The sequence below is a fragment of the Ailuropoda melanoleuca genome, chromosome 15, assembly GCF_002007445.2.
Source record: "Ailuropoda melanoleuca isolate Jingjing chromosome 15, ASM200744v2, whole genome shotgun sequence".
Classification (NCBI taxonomy): Eukaryota; Metazoa; Chordata; class Mammalia; order Carnivora; family Ursidae; genus Ailuropoda; species Ailuropoda melanoleuca.
Genome location: NC_048232.1, coordinates 39,807,384 through 39,826,102, shown reverse-complemented (window position 1 = coordinate 39,826,102; position 18,719 = coordinate 39,807,384). Strand labels below are relative to the sequence as shown.

General features: G+C 39.8%; 1 protein-coding gene and 1 pseudogene across 4 annotated transcripts in view; one reads left to right on the top strand and one right to left on the bottom strand.

Annotated features, from left to right (window-relative positions):
• The window catches only part of SRGAP1 (SLIT-ROBO Rho GTPase activating protein 1), a 275,112-nt gene that overhangs the window by 6,874 nt on the left and 249,519 nt on the right, over positions 1-18,719 (bottom strand). For all 4 annotated transcript variants that reach the window (XR_004621057.1, XR_004621058.1, XM_034644551.1 and 1 more), the window contains exons 17-21: positions 16,799-17,023; positions 14,441-14,520; positions 4,987-5,167; positions 3,571-3,705; positions 3,107-3,446 (exon numbers count right to left, since the gene is read on the bottom strand). Coding sequence is in view for 2 of the 4 variants with exons in the window: in XM_034644551.1 (XP_034500442.1) it covers positions 3,107-3,446; positions 3,571-3,705; positions 4,987-5,167; positions 14,441-14,520; positions 16,799-17,023 (961 nt within the window). In the remaining 2 variants the exon portion in view is untranslated. The remainder of the gene's footprint in view (positions 1-3,106; positions 3,447-3,570; positions 3,706-4,986; positions 5,168-14,440; positions 14,521-16,798; positions 17,024-18,719) is intronic.
• LOC105237994 lies at positions 11,012-11,566 on the top strand (annotated as a pseudogene).

Genomic DNA, 18,719 nt, shown 5'->3' with positions numbered 1-18,719 from the left:
TTTTTTTAAAGATTTTATTTATTTATGCGACAGAGATAGAGACAGACAGCGAGAGAGGGAACACAAGCAGGGGTAGTGGGAGAGGAAGAAGCAGGCTCACAGCGGAGGAGCCTGACGCGGGGCTCGATCCCATAACGCCGGGATCACGCCCTGAACCGAAGGCAGATGCTTAACCGCTGAGCCACCCAGGCGCCCCTGCATGTGTATTTTTAAATGGCACAAGAATGGGGTGGCGTTATTGGCATGTGGTAGGCAGGGGTCACACATACTAGATCTGTTGCAGTATCCCAGATAATTTACATGCAATTAATTGTCCTGCATCTTGTTCAACTTCTGAATGTCCTTCAGACATTGATGTAGGTAAAAACCCTGTTTATAATAACCTGAGCCCTGACCCTAACCCTATCTTATATCAATATGCATTTTTAATTGTATGTATGGTAATTATACATGCAGGTGAAAGCATCTTACTACTTTGTCTTCTAGCAGAGTCAAGCATTAACTGAAGTATACTTAATTGTTTTAATATTTAATTCCTTGTATTTTTGTATATTTAGAGCTTTATATGTTTTTTCAAATTAGGTATCTCATCTGTCAATTTATTTCAGACAGTAAAGGGGGAATTGCAAAATACATATTTCAAAAAGGTACAGTGTGTTCCATTGATGGATGAATAGATAAGCAAAATGTGGTAAATATATCAATGCAATATTATTCACCTTAAAGAGGAGGGCAATGCCACATGCTACTATGTGGATAAACCTTGAAGACGTTAAGTTAAGTGAAATAAGGGGCCAGTCACAAAAAGACAAATACTATGTGATTCCGTTTCTATGAGGTAGTCACACTCACAGCAGTAGAAAGCAGAACGGTGGTGGCCAGGGCCTGGGAGTGGGGAGGGGAGAAAGGGAAGTTGTTCTTCAGTGGGTATAGGGTTTCAGTTTTGCGAGATGAAAAAGTTTGGAGATCTGTTTCACAAAATGTGAATATACTTTACTGAACTGTGCAGTGAAAAATGGTTAAGATGGTAAATTTTACATTATGTGTTTTACCACACACACACACACACACACACACACACAAAGGTGGAGTACTGTGTGGGACAGGAGGGGTGAGAAACCATCACCCTGGTCTGACTGACAGGCCTCTCCTCTACCTTCCCGGCTCCTGTCACTCACCTGGAGCATTACCCTCACGGCGCTGCATAAGGGTAACTGATTTCCACATCCGGCTCCCTCACAGGATTGTAAGCACCTTCAGGAAGCAGCTGGCTAATGGTTTCACTCTGCTTCTACAAAGCCTAGCATAGGATCTCGCACACAGTAAGTGCTCAATAAAGGTTTGCTAAATGAATAAACCAAGATACAAGGATCACATATGGATACTGTCGTTTTTAAAAAAGCCCCATCAGGGATTCCACTGATTTGTTTAATAAGAGAATCTGCATGTTTTTTGTATGAACACCATGATGGCAGGCTTTCTTGTCCTCATGGGAAAATATGAAGATGAGAGATGGAAAGATAAATAAAAGACACAGCTGGAAGCCGTCTTGGGAGGATGACATCACTTTTCAAGTGATTATTTTCGTATGTGATTTCTATTTGATGCTAAACATATGGATTTTTTTTTAAAAATAAGTATTTGCCCCAGAGAGATTGTGCAGAGCCTGGTTTATCTGTTGAGTTTTTGTTTTTAGGACCCACAATTAAAGGATTTCCTAGGGTGGCTCAGTTGGTTAAGCATCCAACCCTTGATCTCAGCTCAGGTCTTGATCTCAGAGTCATGAGTTCAAGCCTTGTGTTGGGCTCCACGCTAGGCATGGAGCCTACTTGGAAACAAAAGTAAAGAAACAAACAAAAAGGATTTCCTGGTTCTAGAAGCAAAAGGGTTAAACAGGCATTGTTACACCTTCTCACCTCTAAACTCCTAATTCCCTATCTTTCTAACCTAAATCCTGATCACCTGCTTATTATAGGCAGTGATGTTATGGATTTTTCAAATCGTTAAAATTCAGCTGTAATCAAATCTCACTGGTTCTATATAGGTCTCCAAGGGCCCTGTATAGTATTTCAAATAGAGAAAACCAGAAGGTCGAGCCTTTTTGATTTTTGCTGAGAAACTGTTATACATTTAAAATTGGTTTAATTTTTAAAAATCACATTAAACCCCTCACAATCTAATTTACATCCAAAATTTTCTTTAGTTAGGACACTGGAAATCGCTTGGAAATTTGTCTCATCAGTGCAGGTCTCCTTGGGCACTCTTTATTAAAAATAATCCATCTTTAATAGTTCTCCATGTTTGTTTTATTTATTTCTCATTCACTCTCTTTTTTGATTGATTTAGTTCATTTTAAAGCTTCAGATAGCTGGAAGATGCTTTAGATTAAAATGGCAAACCCAGATCTATTCACCTCTTTCATCATTGGTGATACCCATATTTTCTGATGGCCTATGTGGGAAAAAGAAAAAACAAACTAGAGGAAGAATGGCAGAATGATGGAAAATCCATTAATCAAACTTGTTTTACCTTTTCTTTGTCAATTTTAATCATTAGAAAAAACTACAAAGTCATCTGCTCTAAATGTGGGAAGAGAAGAGTGGCAGAGGACCCAGACCTGCTGTTCTTCAGACAGCTAGCCATGACTTCTACTATTTAGGGACTAATCCAGCATTTCTCCTCAGTTGAAAGGGTCATGTTTCTCCTACACTAACATTTATCTGTTTCTGGGCTCTCCATTCTTTCTATCAATTTGTCTATTTTATTATCTTTAGTATGCTTTTGGGATCTGGTAGGGCTAGTCCTTCCCCATTATTATTTTTTTTCAGACTTTTCCTGGCTATTTAGCAATGATGTGTTTGAATGCCCCCGGTCCTACACTTCTGCCATGTCTCCATTTAAATCAATATGAACCTAATCACTTGGGCCCTTCCAGTCACAAATCGTTCTTCTAAAGAGACCCTTAGGCCTTAAAGAATGGGTTAATTTCTTTTCTGTTTTCAGTTGGTTCTCTACAAAAAGCATGACTACAAATAGGAAGTCCTGCATCCCTCCTTCATCACACCCCAGGTTCACAGCAGGTGCCATTTCATTCCAGGCATCCTACCTGAGCGATTGTCTCTGGGTCCAACGGCTTATGGTCATTGAAGCCTGTGTATTGCCCTGACGATGTGGACCTTCTAATAGGAGGACTGTCGATCTTCTTGAGGGAGTCATGCCGGCTGATATTGGTCAGGCTGCCGTGGCCTGGTCGGCGCCTCCTCTCCGGACTGTCATTGTTAAAGCCACGGTTCTGCAGCAGGCCCCGGGGGTGACTGCCCAGGCTTGGGGACCCTAGGTCCACTGAGGAGTTGGAAAGAGCATGCGGGGGGTGCAGGGGGCAATGGCCATCACTGGTCCTGCCAGGACGTCTTACTGGAGGGGGTGGCTCTCCTCTTTTTCTTTGTCTAGAAATACACAAAGAGAGAGATAAAATAGGAGAGCTTATCACACCGGGTAATCCTGCGACGCTGTGGGTTCTGCGGCCCCTCAAAGTGCTTGGAAAAGTGCTGATTGTCAGACTCCACCCACCTGGCTAGATAGCCGTCAGGGTGACGGTCTGTTGGGGAGTTCATGTCCTTGGACGAAGACTTGTCCTCAGTCACTGGCCCACTGCTGGCCTCGCTGTCAGCTTTTTGGCTCAGAGTGTCTGAAAACGTATCATCCCTGCAACAAGGAGAATCAAGAGGGAGGGTCTTTCGCAAGATGAATGGGAACAAAAAAATAAGTGATGGCATTTACATATTTGAGTCTTTCTCTCATCAACATGACTTTTTTTCTTAATAAAAATATACAATTTCGGGGTGCCTGGGTGACTCAGTTGTTAGCATCTGCCTTCAGCTCAGGTCATGATCCCAGGGTCCCGGGATCGAGACCCGCATCGGGCTCCCTGCTCGGCGGGAAGCCTGCTTCTCCCTCTCCCACTCCCCCTGCTTGTGTTCCCTCTCTCACTGTCTCTCTCTCTGTCAAATAAATAAATAAAATCTTAAAAAAAATATATATACAATTTCATTGCAGGTAAAGTGCAAGATTCGGATACACAAAAAAGAGCAAAATCACAATCACCCATGATATGATATAAAAGCCAGAAACCACTGCTGCTAGAATTTGAGAAAATATCCTTCTCTACTTTTTATCTATGCCTGGGTAAACATGTCTGACGTCTGCATATATCTGTACGGTATTTATACTTCGATACTTACATGTTTATATAGTTTAGATAGCTATGACTGTATTCTGTATATACACATAATATTTCTTGGATTCTGAGATCCACATTTTAACATTTTTTTTTTCTTTTTCTTAAGTTAGGCTGAATCATTTAATCACTGTATATATTTTATGGCACATTTCTCCTTTCCTTGAAAAAATGTTTTTAAATTAGTGCTGCACTGTGAAATATTATATTCACAAAATAGGGATTATATTGTATATGATTTTGCAAACTGTTTCTTTCATTTAATGTATTATGACCATCTTCTCATCTTTTTAAATATTTTTAAATTATAGCAATATTAAGAAAAAAAAAAAAAAAGAAGCCTGAAGAGGATTCTCTTGAGACATTAGGTATCTTGTCTCTGGGGGAATCTGGAACTGAAACAGCAGACAGACAGCAAGAGACGAGTACCCTTGGGTTTGGAACTAGCAGCGTTACTACAGCTCTTGAAGATATTCTCCACATGGGTGATTTTTCTAAGAGCCTGAAAGCCTCACAGGGCATCTCTCACTAGCCCTTGCTCCGAATCTGATGGTGGAGTTTGGGAAACAAAAACCTGCTGGCCCAGAAGTACCCAAGGCAAAGAATGGTGCCCAGCTCTGAGGTTTGGGCTCTGCAATCCCTTCTGCTCTTTTCTTGAAAGACCAAGGTCAGTTTAGGAATAGTGGCTGGAGTCTTCCGGTGGGAGCACCCCCCCGCCGCCCCTGGCGGTGGGAGCTGGCACTACTCACATATCCTGCACCACGATGTACTGGTGCGGCACGAGCCCGTCAATGCCGTTGTGCCTGCCTTCCCACCAGTCCTCAGACGCGCGGTGATACAGCAGCAGGGAGGCCCCCTTCTTGAAGGACAGTTCTCTGGCAGATCGCCCCACGTAGTCAAACTTGGCTATCGCTTCTATTGGCTCACATTCTACAAAGAACACACCAGAAGATGATGAGGGACAGAGCTGTGAGGTAAGCATGAAACACTGCATGAAAGTTCTCTAGGAGGCCTTAGAAATAAACAAGGCCATTTTAATATCCAGAGTGAACAAGGTAATAAACAAGTCCTCAATGGGGGCTGTTAAGAGAGATACAGAAAAACATTCTCTTGCTGTCATCAGTTTTTCATGCGAAGAAAAATGGAACACTGGATCTTAATTTCCACAGCCTTTTACCAGCGATAGAATGACAGTCTAATAAAAAATATTTTAAACTTTGCAACATGATATATGAGATCTTTCCTTGGATTGTAATATCCTCCAGAATAGTTCCAATATTATTTTGACAATGATGGAGTTTCCTTGTAACATGTTAATAACCATGGATAACACGGAAAAATCACTATACCAGAACACTAGGAAGTTTATGCTTTATTTGCTTATTTAAAGAAAAATCAAGTTTACAAAAACCAGCAGATTAAATACTATTTGAGTACATTTAATTTCTTCATGTACTTTTCCGGCACTATCAAATCTTCCAACTACCACCGACAGTAAAGATAATTTTGTTTTCTCAAGGATCAGTAATAAATTCTAGTTACCTATGAAACAAGCACAACTTAGACTGTCCTGTACCCAAATTAAAAGACCAGATTCAAAAATTATATTATTCAGAGGTCAAAAGATATTCAAGGGGATTATGGTAAGTGAAAAAAAACCAATCTCAAAAGGTTACATACTGTATGATGCCATTTATATAGCATGCTTGAAATGACATAATAATCAAGATGGAAAACAGATTAATGGTTGCCAGAGGTTGGGAAGAAATCATGGCTATAAAAGGGGAGCACGAGGGACCCTGATGATGAAACCGTGACTAAGTAAACGTTTGCACACACAGCTGAGTGCACGTGAAACTGGTGAAACCTGAATATGGCGGATGGGGTGTGTCAATGTCAGTTTCCTGGCTGTGATATTATGCTGCAGTTATATAAGATTTTTACCATGGAGGGAAATTTACCATGGAGGAAGTTGTAGGGTTTCTTACAACTGCATGTGAACCCACAATGACCTCAAAATAAAAATAATTAAAAAAAAAAGATATTGAACTCTGAGCCTAGAATTGGAATTTCAAGCCCTGATCTAATTCTGATCACAAAGGTTGAAGGCAAAGAAGAGGACAAACAATGCAAAACAACTACAAAAGATGCTTTTTGTGATTCAGCTTATTGCAAAAAGCCCTTCAGTTCTTGGCCTTATGGATCTTTCCTCCCGTCTCTCACCATCCCCTCATCTTCATCCCTGCCATCTACAATAGATGAGTAAACTTCTAATCAATAATAAACAGAAAGGGCCAATACAAGTGCTAAATGTTCAGAGAAATGTATCTATGCAATGAGCAATGTCTCATTTGCTAAAAACTGGGCATGTATTAGTTTCTAAATACTATAGCATTGAGAGGCTATGGACTCTAAGAAACAAACTGAGGGCTTCAGACGGGAGGCGGGTGGGGGAATGGGATAGGCTGGTGATGGGTGGTGGGGAGGGCACGTATTGCATGGTGCACCGGGTGTTATATGCAACTAATGAATCATCGAACTTTACATCAAACACCAGGGATGTACTGTATGGTGACTAACAGAATATAATAAAAAAATACTAAAAAAAAAATACTCTAGCATTTATACACACATAATAGATTAAAACCTATCTGTCAAATATTTTCTCAGGAAATTGTCTTCTATTTTGCTTGGTAACGAACCTTCCCATTTAAGACAGTTTATTTTTCCCCAAAGATTCTTGAAACATGTTTAATATCTTATATGGAAGGACTGCATAAGAAATCACTGGACAGCCAGCTAGGCTTCTTTCTGACTTGATAAATTCAAACATTCTCTGGGCCATGTAAAGCACAAGCATAAAAATCAACAAAACACACTGAAAAACCTTAGGGTTTACCTTATATGAAGGGCCTGCATGAATTTCAGCCATACATTTAAATACTATAATCTACATGAAGTATACTTCTTAGCAAAGTAGGTGCAAAAATAATTTTAAAACAGTAGTTTAAGTCCTTTAACAACTGACCATAACTTTCAGATCATATGTTAGCACTCTAGTATTCCCTCCTAAAATTATATATATATTTTTAAAAGATTTATTTATTTGAGAGAGAGAGCGTGCAAATGAGAGTGCATGGGGGGAGGGGCAAAGAGAGAGGGAGAGAGAATCTCAAGCAGACTCTGCACTGAGCATGGAGCCCATGTGGGGATGGAGCTCATGACCCTGAAATCATAATCTGAGCTGAGACCAGGTCAGACGCTTAACCAACTGTGCCACCCAGGTGTCCCTAAAATTACATTCTTTATTAAAACAATATGAATAGCAGCTTTATCAAATATCTACAAATCTGCTTTATAGAGGAGGGACTATAACTTTATATTCAAAGAGACTGACTTTATAGTTTGTTTTAAAATTGCGGATAAAGAATAAATTCTGGTTGATCAGAGATGAAGATGCCAATTTTTTTAACCCTAGTTCTCCTTGGGGAACAGAAATAAACATGTCCACGGTACAGGGGACTGAATAAATATATCCATAGGGAGGAAAGAAGACATGCCCATTTGTTAAAAAGAACTTCCGGACATTTAATTCACAAATTCTTATGTCAACATGCCCATGTAATTTGAATTTCATTTTACTGAAAAAAAATGGGAAGATACCAGCCCATAACATAGTGTGCAGTCTACATACTTGTCAAAGGGAGATGAAGAAAGAACCATTAATGTTCTTTAGGCATTAACTCGACATTCAGTCATACATTGTCAGTGCTGGCCAAGGACTATTTAAGACCATTTAACAGATACATATGTATTTTATCATAATTTCATAATCATGTACTCTATACTTGTTATCTGTTTATTTGTTGAAACAACTAGCAACAGGATTATCAGACTCTGCTTATTTAATTCAAATGTGGGGAGATTATGAAAGAATGACCCGATGAATCAGAAGTACATTTTTATTGGTAATTCTATATCAACTAGTAATTCTGAGCAATTTCATTATTTTGACTCTTTCTACTCCCGTGGGAGTCATTTTGCAGTCAAGTGTCAATCAATAAGCTACTTACACACATCTTAGTCTACTTATTGCAGAGCAAATCAATCTTAGGGCATGGCAACGCACCATACCCTTTCCTATGGAGTCACATGATCCTTTAAGGTCGTCAGAGACTCAGTAGAATGTCAATGCTATCGATAACAGTAAGAATAAACACAGTAACTTCATTTTCCTGCATGGCTATTACAGCTCTGTGCAAAGGGGAAAAAAATTCAGTACAGTTGATTTTCTGACTGTCTGGTGCTATCAAGTCTTGTATTTCCATTTCTTGTCATTTCATACAAAATGCTAGTACATTGCATTTTCTCTTTGGGACCTTGCTGTCCCGGACACTTCCCCTTCTAGATCTGTTACCCACTGCCCTCTCAGGTGATGGTTCTGTCCTAGGACAGCCTCTCTTTCAGAAACAAAAGCTACCCTTCTCTAGTGATACCATGACAGAGAAAAGAAAACACAATACCTGGGTATCACAAAGATAATCAATACTCTAGTTAATTTGGTTACAGAACTTTAGAGGTTGGCTGTGGGCAAGGGTAACTGTCCTTTGTACGCAATGCTTTTCTTTCCAGCAAAATCAGGTAAACATGGTTAAAATGTTATCGAGGTGTGGTAAACAGAAGGGGGAATGAACCATGAGACACTATGGACTCTGGGAAACAAAGTGAGGGCTTCAGAGGGGAGGGGGGTGGGGGATTGGGCTAGGCCGGTGATGGGTAGTAAGGAGGGCACGTATTGCATGGTGCGCTGGGTGTTATACGCAAATAATGAATCATGGAACATTACATCAAAAACTGGGGATGTACTGTATGGTGACTTATTAACAAAATAAAAATTATTATTAAAAGAATAATAAAACGATATCAAAAACACAGAGCCCTCAGTGAAACTTCTCCTTTGTAGTGACGAGGTAAGAACAACTACCAGATGGCACGGTGGGGAGGCTGATGTTTGGGAGAAGAAATGGCTGGGGTTTTGTCTTAGCTTTCCCGGCCACCAGTGAAAGCAAGGAAACAGAGAAGTCAACAGTAAGAAAGGAATCAATCACACGGAGAAACAAAGAAACTAGAGACAAGAGAAGGGATGGTGGCAGAGGTAGGGCCCAGAGACTTTCAACAGCACATCTCAGAAGCAGAAGCTCTCACTGTAAAGAATTTCTTCCAAATGAAGTCCTGAAAATGTCAATTCATTTTACTTTTAAAAACATAAATAAACTTTTTTTTGCTCAGATGTAACTTTTCAATATACAAACAAACAAGGAATCCAAAATGCAATGCATGTTGAAGAGAAACACTTAAACTTTTTTTAAGGCAGAGGGTGGACATTAGACATCTTGATTACCATTACCCTCTTGCTGAAATCGATGAAAAGTTCTGGATTTTTTAAAAAAAATACCTTATTTATCCATTTATTTGAGAGAGAGAGAGAGAGAGAGAGAGAGAGAGAAAGTACAAGCAGGGGGAGCAGCAGAGGAGAGAGAGACACAGGCTCACTGCTCCTGTTGAGCAGGGAGCCTGCCGTGGGGCTTTATCCCAGGACTGTGGGATCATGACCTGAGCCGAAGGCAGACACCCAACCGAGACACCCAGGCACCCCGAAAAATCCTGGATTTAAAAAAAATCTTTGTAATTGCATTAATAAGCTACCACAACAGTAAGGAATATTAAAGACAAAAAAGTAGGAACCCAGTGAGGTAAACAGAACACGAGAAAATGTGAGTCAGAGTTTGCCTTGAGGGTACTTTCCCTGCCTGGTTAACTTAAGGTTTCATTTTGGAAAAAAACTAAGTCCAGGGTCTGTTCAGTAAGCACCCCCCCCCCAATAAAGGATCACCCTCTCAGTGTCACAGTGAGCTTCTAGTTCTAGAAATCTGCCTCCCTCCTAGCCCTCCATACTTCTCCATAGATGGTATACACCACCCCCGCCCCCTCTTGGACTTAAAAATAGAATCTATCTCAATCCTTGGAACAAATCATCTCCAAGAATCCCAACCACATTCCAGTCCTCAGGTAGGTTTGCACTTTAAAATCACACTACCTGGGTGGCCTGGAAAACCTCAAGCTAAAAATTCAAAATGGTCCCAAGTTGGCTATGCTCCAGGCAGAAGAAAATGAAAAGCCTTTCTGGAGGGACTTACCTTCAACTGAGCCTAAAGGAATTATACACAGTTCCACAGAATACATGAAAAATTTACAAAACGCTCTGGAAAATAAGACTCAGTGAGCAAGAACCAACAAAAACAAATGCAGGAAGACTGCAGATAGTAGAATGATCAGAATCACGATTTAAAACAATGGAAAGGATTAATATGAGTAAAGGGCAAAAGACTGTAAAAAATGATTAAGCAGCAGATGCGAAAGTGAACCAAACTGTAGAAAAAAATTATAAATATAAACTCAGTGGATGGGTTTAAAGCAGATTAGTCATAGCTAAAGAGAGAATAAAAGGATCATGTATACAGCTAAAGCCGTACTAAGAGAAAACTGACAGCTTTTTATGTTCATATTAAAAAAGTGTTGGGGCGCCTGGGTGGCAGTCAGTTGGGTGTCTGACTCTTGGTTTCAGCTCAGGTTGTGATCTCACTGTGTGATGGAGCCCCTCGTGGGGCTCTGTGCTCAGTGCAGAGTTTGCTTAAGACTCCCTCTGCCCCTCCCCAGCTTTATTTTTCCCTAAAATAAATAAATAAATAAATAAACAAACAAATAAACAAACAGATAAATAAATAAATCTTAAAGTTTGAGCAGCCATCACTGAAGTGCCAGTGGACAAAATGAAGTTCAATCCCTTTGTGATCTCTGACTGGAGCAAGAACGGTAAAAGGCATTTCAATGCATCTTCCCACCTTCACAGGAAGATTATGTTGTTCCCCCTTTCCAAAGAGCTGAGATACAAGTACAACGTTTGACCCATGCACAGCCACAAGGATGATGAAGTACAAGTCGTGTGAGTATACCACAAAGGTCAGCAAATGGGCAAAGTGGTCCATGTTACAAGAAGAAATACGTCATCTTCATTGAACGAGTACAGTGAGAGCAGGCAAATGGCACAACTGTCCATGTGGGGATTCACCCTGGCAAGGTGGTTACCACTATACTAAAACTGAACAAAGACTGCAAAAAGCTCCTTGAACATAAAGTCAAATCTTGCCAAGTAGGAAAGGAAAAGAGCAAATATAAGGAAGTAACAACTGAGAAGATGTGGGAATAAAGTAATCTGATATAGGACTTTAAATAAAAACTGTTAAAAGTGTTGAAAAGTAATGTTAAAGATTAAACTTGCTGGAAAAAGAAAAAAATTATCTCTAAAGAGAAAAGTGTAACAGTTTATTGAGAGACATTAAATAACTAGAAATATGTTTGTAGACTGTAGGAATGACTATTATAAAAATGTCAATTTTGTCTATGCTAATGTAAGTAAAGTTAGTGCAACTGCTATCAAAACCAACAGGTTTTTAGTTTTTGTTTAAGAACTTGAAAAACTGAGTCTAAAATTTAAGTGAAGTTGCAAAAGAAGAAGAATTCTTAAGAAGAGCAAAGTCAGAGGTCTTGATTTGCCAAATATTAAGATTTATTAAAACGTATAAAAATTAAGACAGGAGGCATAGACGAGTAGGTCAGTGCAACAGAGGAGAGCCCAGAGACAGACTTGTGCAAAGAGGACCATGATTTTTGCAGAGCTGTGGAGTAAAGACAATTAATGCTGAGACAACTGTGCATCCATATGGAGAAAAAGGAATGGACCCCTACCTCACACCATACCTCCAAAGAAATTCTGATAGAATAAAGACCTATGTGTGAAAAACAAAACCTGAAAGCATTTAAAAGAGAATATGGTGGGGGGGGCGCCTGGGTGACTCAGTCGATCGCTGCCTTTGGCTCAGGTAATGATCCCAGGGTCCTGGGTAGAGCTCTGAAGGGAGTTTGCTTTTCCATCTCCCTCTGCCCTCCCCCCAGATCATGCACACTCCCCTTTTCTCTCCAAAATAAATAAATCTTAAAAAAGAGAGAGAGAGAGAGAGAGAGAGAGAGAAAGAATATGGGGGAATTATCTTAATTACCTTCATTCAGCACAGAAGGATTTTTTTTTTTAAAGATTTTTTATTTATTTATTTGACAGAGATAGAGACAGCCAGCGAGAGAGGGAACACAAGCAGGGGGGAGTGGGAGAGGAAGAAGCAGGCTCATAGTGGAAGAGCCTGATGTGGGGCTGGATCCCATAACGCCGGGATCACGCCCTGAGCCGAAGGCAGACGCTTAACCGCTGTGCCACCCAGGCGCCCCAGAAGGATTTTTTTTTTTTTAAAGATTTTATTTATTTATTTATTTGACAGAGATAGAGACAGCCAGCGAGAGAGGGAACACAAGCAGGAGGAGTGGGAGAGGAAGAAGGGCTCATAGCGGAGGAGCCTGATGTGGGGCTCAATCCCATAACGCGGGGATCACGCCCTGAGCTGAAGGCAGACGCTTAACCACTGTGCCACCCAGGCGCCCCAGCACAGAAGGATTTCTTAAAGGAGACACAAAGAGAAACAACCATGAAGGAAAAGATTGGGTAACTTCAACTCTTTTAAAATTTCCTTGTTTAGCAAAAGGCATAATAAGGACATGAACAACAAATTACAGAGCACAAGATATTTGCAAAACATATATACAATAAAAGACCTGATCCAGATCCACAAAGAACTCTTATAAATAAGAAAAAAACCAAAGCCAAATCAAATTAAACAAAGCAAAAAAGCCCAAAGAAACGAAGAGTGGGCAAATGGGCCCTAAATGGGCAAAACACTTCACAGAAATTTCACACAAAAAAAGAATTCGAAGCACACAAAGGTCAGTATATCTATATGAGCCATATTTTTTATTTTCTGTATTCTGACATATTTTTTATTTTCTGTATTCTGACCTTGCTGCTGCTGGAGGGACTGGCCCTCCCAAGATTCGTCAGTTCCTACAGATAGTGTGAACAACTCACCAGTTGTGCCTTTCAAATACAAACCAACCAGTCCAGAGCCCACCCCAACCACCTCCTCTAGGTCACTCTCCACCTGCCCTAATCACCTGAGCCAGGTACCAGACACCCAGAGACAGCCCCTATGCTCCAGAGCCTGCTGAAATCATTCTGCAAACTGCTTACCCTACCCTGCTTGTTCCTTCCCGTGGAAACCACAGCAAAGACTCTTGCCCAGTTGCTCCTTCTACCTCTGCCTCCTGACCAACCTTGGTGCTTTTCTGTGTGGCCACCTGTGGCATGATGTACCCTTTACTTTAGAGAACTGTGAGTAACAAAGTATCTTTTCAATGGGCAATTCTCTCCTGATCTGTTGTCCTTACTATACACCAAGTTTTCTATTAATACTGTATATTGTAAAATAGCATCTTTAGCAATAATCAGAGAAATGCAAATTAAAGTCACAAGATACCATTACACATGACGATATTGGCAAAGATGACAATATTTGATAGAATTAAGTGTTGATGAATATTTCCAACTGGAAGGCTGATATACTGCTGGTGGGGGTATATATCATTACAGCTATTCTCGAAAACAGTTTGGCTCTATCCAGTAAAGTTGAAAACATGCTTACTCCTAGGTGCGTATATAATTGAGAAACTCCTGTCCATTCGCCGTACCGTAGTACCATCTATGTTCACAATAGTCCTAAAGGCACTCTTTTTAATGGCAGGAAAAAGAACCCCTCACATATTCATCAATAATAAAATAAATGCAATGGAATATCATACAGTGGCCAAATAAATGATTATAATTGTATGCAACAATGTGGGTGAATCTCAGGAGCATAATACTGAGTAGAAAAAAATCATGAGAAGTATACACGGTACGATTCCATTTCTAGAAGTTCAAGAAAAGAGAAAATGAAACACTAAACCATTGAAAAACACAAACACATAGCAGTTACCCCTGAGGGAGTAAGGAAGGCGAGCATAACAGGGAAGGCAAAGGTAATGATGTCTTTTTTCTTCAACTTGGTGGTGGTTTGCGGTGTTCACTGTAATATTATTCTTCATACTTTACACATATTTTATAAATACTCTTTTGTATCCTACTGAATTCTTAAGATAAACAATTATTTAAAAAATGGATATTAAGGGTAGTTTTATAACAGTACGGGCACAAGGGCATACCGTCTTCACTGGTGTGGGGCTCTGTACCAGCATCCTGATCCACTTCCTCCAATGTACCGTGCTCACTGTATGGGCTGTCACTGCGAAGTGCAAACAGACATTCTCATAAAGTCAAAGAAAGAATTTAAAAAATGAACAATTGCTACTGTAAGTGAAAATAGAAGACTTTGGAATGGCAAAAGAGTTGCTGGATAGTCTTTCAATGAAATGCTGGAGGCTCCAAGGATCATCTGGTCCTACAGGAGTGCAGGTCCCTTCATCTTTGACACAGATAATTTGTATCCACAGAAATTAAAACGAGTTGAATTCTAGTGGAATATGATTATTGCCCCATGGATACACCAGTTTTTGCAAACTCATGTCAACATACCTTACTGCATATCAATTGATGGCTCTTTGATTTCTGCTTTGAATTGGCTGTACTATCTTTCCCATCTTTTGTTGACACATGTACATTGTAGACTTGAGAGTCATGATTTTATTCTTTTTAAAAACTTAGCCTTTAAACACAACCACACTCCTCAAATGTATGCTGGTAAATGGAATGCATCTGTCACAAATACAAACCTGACATTCTGTAAAAGTCCATTTATATTGCTGGTGTTGGGGAGAAGGATAACTACTTTATCATTGAGTTCCTGTTTAAAATGAGTGATGCCCAGAAAGAACACCATGCATGGGTGAAGGACATAACCAAGCACATGTTACTGACTGCAAGACTCTTTATTATGGGGACTGCTTGTAAAAAAGTAGTGACCACAAAATCTTAGGATCCAATGTATCAGATAATATTGGCCAGACCTCCACATATGGCTCTTGGATAAAAGGAAGAAGACAGCAGAACCTACGGATATAGCCCTGAATGTTTGCAAATAGTGTGACATTGGCCTTGCAATAAATATGACTATGAAGATAAAGTTATGCATCTCACCAGGGCTGTTTTATTTATTTAGCTTCCCAGAGCCAAGCTCAGCAGTCAGTACCTTGCACATAGTACGTGCTCAAGTAAATATTTTTTAATTCAATTTCACGTGTGAAATTGCTGGGTACACCAGAGAACTGGAATCCATTGTGCTTTGTTGTTTAAATTTAGAAAGGAGTGCTTCTGGAAACAGTCACCCTTCAGTTTCCTTAAGGCATACATTTGATCATACTGTGGTGTAAGGCCACTGTTAGAGTTCAAGTGTACTTTCACCTTAAAGATCCTTCAGCTACTCACTCTACTTCTACCTATTCCTTGGTGAGGCCACGGGAAACAAAGTGTCGGTGGTGGGGGTGGGGGTGTGTGTGTGTGTGTGTCCAGAATGGGCTTAGATAGGTCTGTTCCAGCTGCTCCGGAATCTAAGCTGTACAGAACAGTTTCTGGAGTGGGCTGGGAGGCAGCTGTTGAGTGTGAAGAGTCACATGGGCTTTGGAATCAGACAGACCTGGGCGGCCTCCAGTTACGAATAGTCCTTGGAGAGCCTCCGTGGCCTCTCTTCACTTCAGAGTGGTCAGTGCATAAAGTGATCACATGTAGCTGGCACGTAGTAGGGGCTCAAGAAACCAAAGCTACTTTTATTGTATATGACTTCTTAGAAGCAGGAATTCATAAGTCACATAGTGAGCATAGACATTTTAGGGTTCCCTACCTTTGGGATTATTCAACTGGCCACACCCTCCCAATCTTCATACTTCGCTAGTGACTATACTGCCATGTTAATAGTATGTAATATTGATAGTATAACAGTAATAATAGCATTGTAATAATACTAAATAATAAATAATATTAAATAATAGTAATAGTTACTATTACTGCCATTTTTTTATCCCAGTGATATATTAATAATAAATAAGATAGATGAAAATAAATTTGCTTAAAATGACCATTACTACTATAATTGGTTAGGATAATATTTATTAGTAAGAATGGAAATAATTAAGAATGAAAACATATTTGGCTGACAGGACTCCTTTAAAATGATATTTCTGAAATACTTCCTATAGAGCCAAAACTATTTCAGAATAAAAATGAAATCTGTCAGTTCAGTTATCTTTGTTTGATACAATAGTAAAATTAATACAGTTCTATATAATATGTTTCAAAACTGTTATTCTCTATTGAAGTTACAGTAGGGTGGATATATCTAAAAGGATGCCATCCTTGGGGAAAAGGGAGGGATGAATGGGAGTTTTTGTAGTAAGAGGCCAGTGTCATGGGTCTTAGTATTCTAACTTATCTCAAGTGTTCCTGCTTCTTCTTTTTGTAAAAACTGGAATCTTTGGCAACCTATGGTCAATTCTTATTCTTAATTAAATTGATGTCTATACTTCCATAATTTTTCCAGGCGGAGAAAGACTAAAATTCTTGGGACTTACCAGTAGTCATCTCCAGCCATACATTTCTCATAAACAGGGCCATCCAGCTCCTTAGCATCTGGGAAAATAGTTTCATGGTGGATGATGATGGTTTTGACAATTTCATTCACATGAGCCTGGCAAGACACTTGATCCTGTATTTCCGGGACAGGCATTAATGTGGGGCCAAAACAAATGGCCAGGTTATATGGGTCCATCATGTTCTCATCGCTGTACTGTGAAAGGCTATGAGAGAAAGGCAAGAGTTATGAAAGGACAAGAGAGAAGAAAGAAAATTGATGTTTAATAAGATACTTTATATTCTGAAAATAAGGATCCAAAGCATTTTATTTGGTTTTTATTATTACAATAAGATAACGTTCCATCTACTTTAAATTGCCTCAGCAAATTCCAAAGAAAGTAAAGCAACTTATAACCTTTCAACTAGGAAGAAACTGAAAGGGGAATATAAATCTTCCTTACTTAATTAAGTGGCATTTTTCAAAGCCACAAGAGAGTTTAAGATAATTTCTATTTCAATGGAGACCAGGATCAAGTGAATGAGTTTCATTTGTAAACACTATGGTGAGGCTCTAAATGCTACTCAAGTAAATCTGGGAAGGGCAGTGCGAGCTCCATAAAGCTTTATGGATATCTTAAAATGTCCTCCCACATCTCGGAGTTCAGTTTCCCCCTATAAATCTTGAGGAAAGCCTAGAGGAAAACAAAGCACCTTTTCTTTGTAACCACTGAAAGAAAGCAAACAACTCCAGGCTTTATAATTTGCTTTTGGGTAAGACTATCAAAACTGCCCACCAGTCAGTGCCACAAAAGACATTATACATGCAAGAAAAGGGGAAAAGAATCCCCAATTCTCTCATTCCTTTTAAAGCTGGCAAATTACAAACTTTGGGGAGGTTTCTGGTTGTCTAGTACTAATTTCTAAATTCAATCCAATGGATATTTGTGAGATATTTTCCAGAGGTGACTCAAAATAAGCCAGTTCTTTATCGTTCTGCCTCTAACACATGCAGAAGGTACTGTTCTAGGGAGAAGCTAGAGACATTATCTTTCCATGAATAAAATGTCAATCTTGAAAGGAAATGTAAAATCCAGGTGAACAGATGACAAATGGAAGAAAAAAAAGACTCAGCCACATTTGGGAGATGGTGAGAGACACAAAGAAACTGAAATACCACATGACCTGATATTACCCTTTTTTAGAAATAAGATAGCCTAGAAAGCAGAAAATACAAAAGCATGATTTCCTCAGCTAACATCTGTCTTTCCCGTCTGCCATTTCTCAAGCATACTGTCGTTAAAAAAGTTCATAATAAAGGCAATGATCATGTTACAGATCACCTGGAAAATGGATGCACAGAGGGGAAGTGAGATTCAGAATAAGAACAGTCTAATTTTCGAAAGACACGTGTAAGCTTGATGGGGAGAGTCACAGTTAATCTTTCTGGGTCCTTAATTTAGTGCTGGTTTGAAGAGCAAAATCTTGTTATAAAAATGTTATAACCAAGTTTCAATTTTACAATTAAGGGAGAATAGGCTCTTTTCATAATGCCTGTCCCAAGCATCCCACCCGAGAAGTTGGGGCTTGTTTCTGCATGAAGGCAGGTGCAGCGAGCCAGGGGGCATTTTGGGCAGAAATGCTGGAAGCAATGCCAGCCGGCTGACTCATGGCACATTTGCTATTCTGCTGAGATGCAGGGTGAGTTAGATTCAGGTTTTCTGAACTTTCTTGATTCACAGACTGCTTTACTAGTTTCTTGTGGTTTATTGGTTCACAGTGGGTATCGCTCAGGTGTGCCAGGAAAATTCAGTGGGGACAGCACGTAGAGGGCCGGCAGGAACACAAGGCACTCCAGACTGGGGAAGGGGAGGCACATGCAATTAAAGGTGAAGACGGCGAGCCTCCGGATTTTTTTTTTTT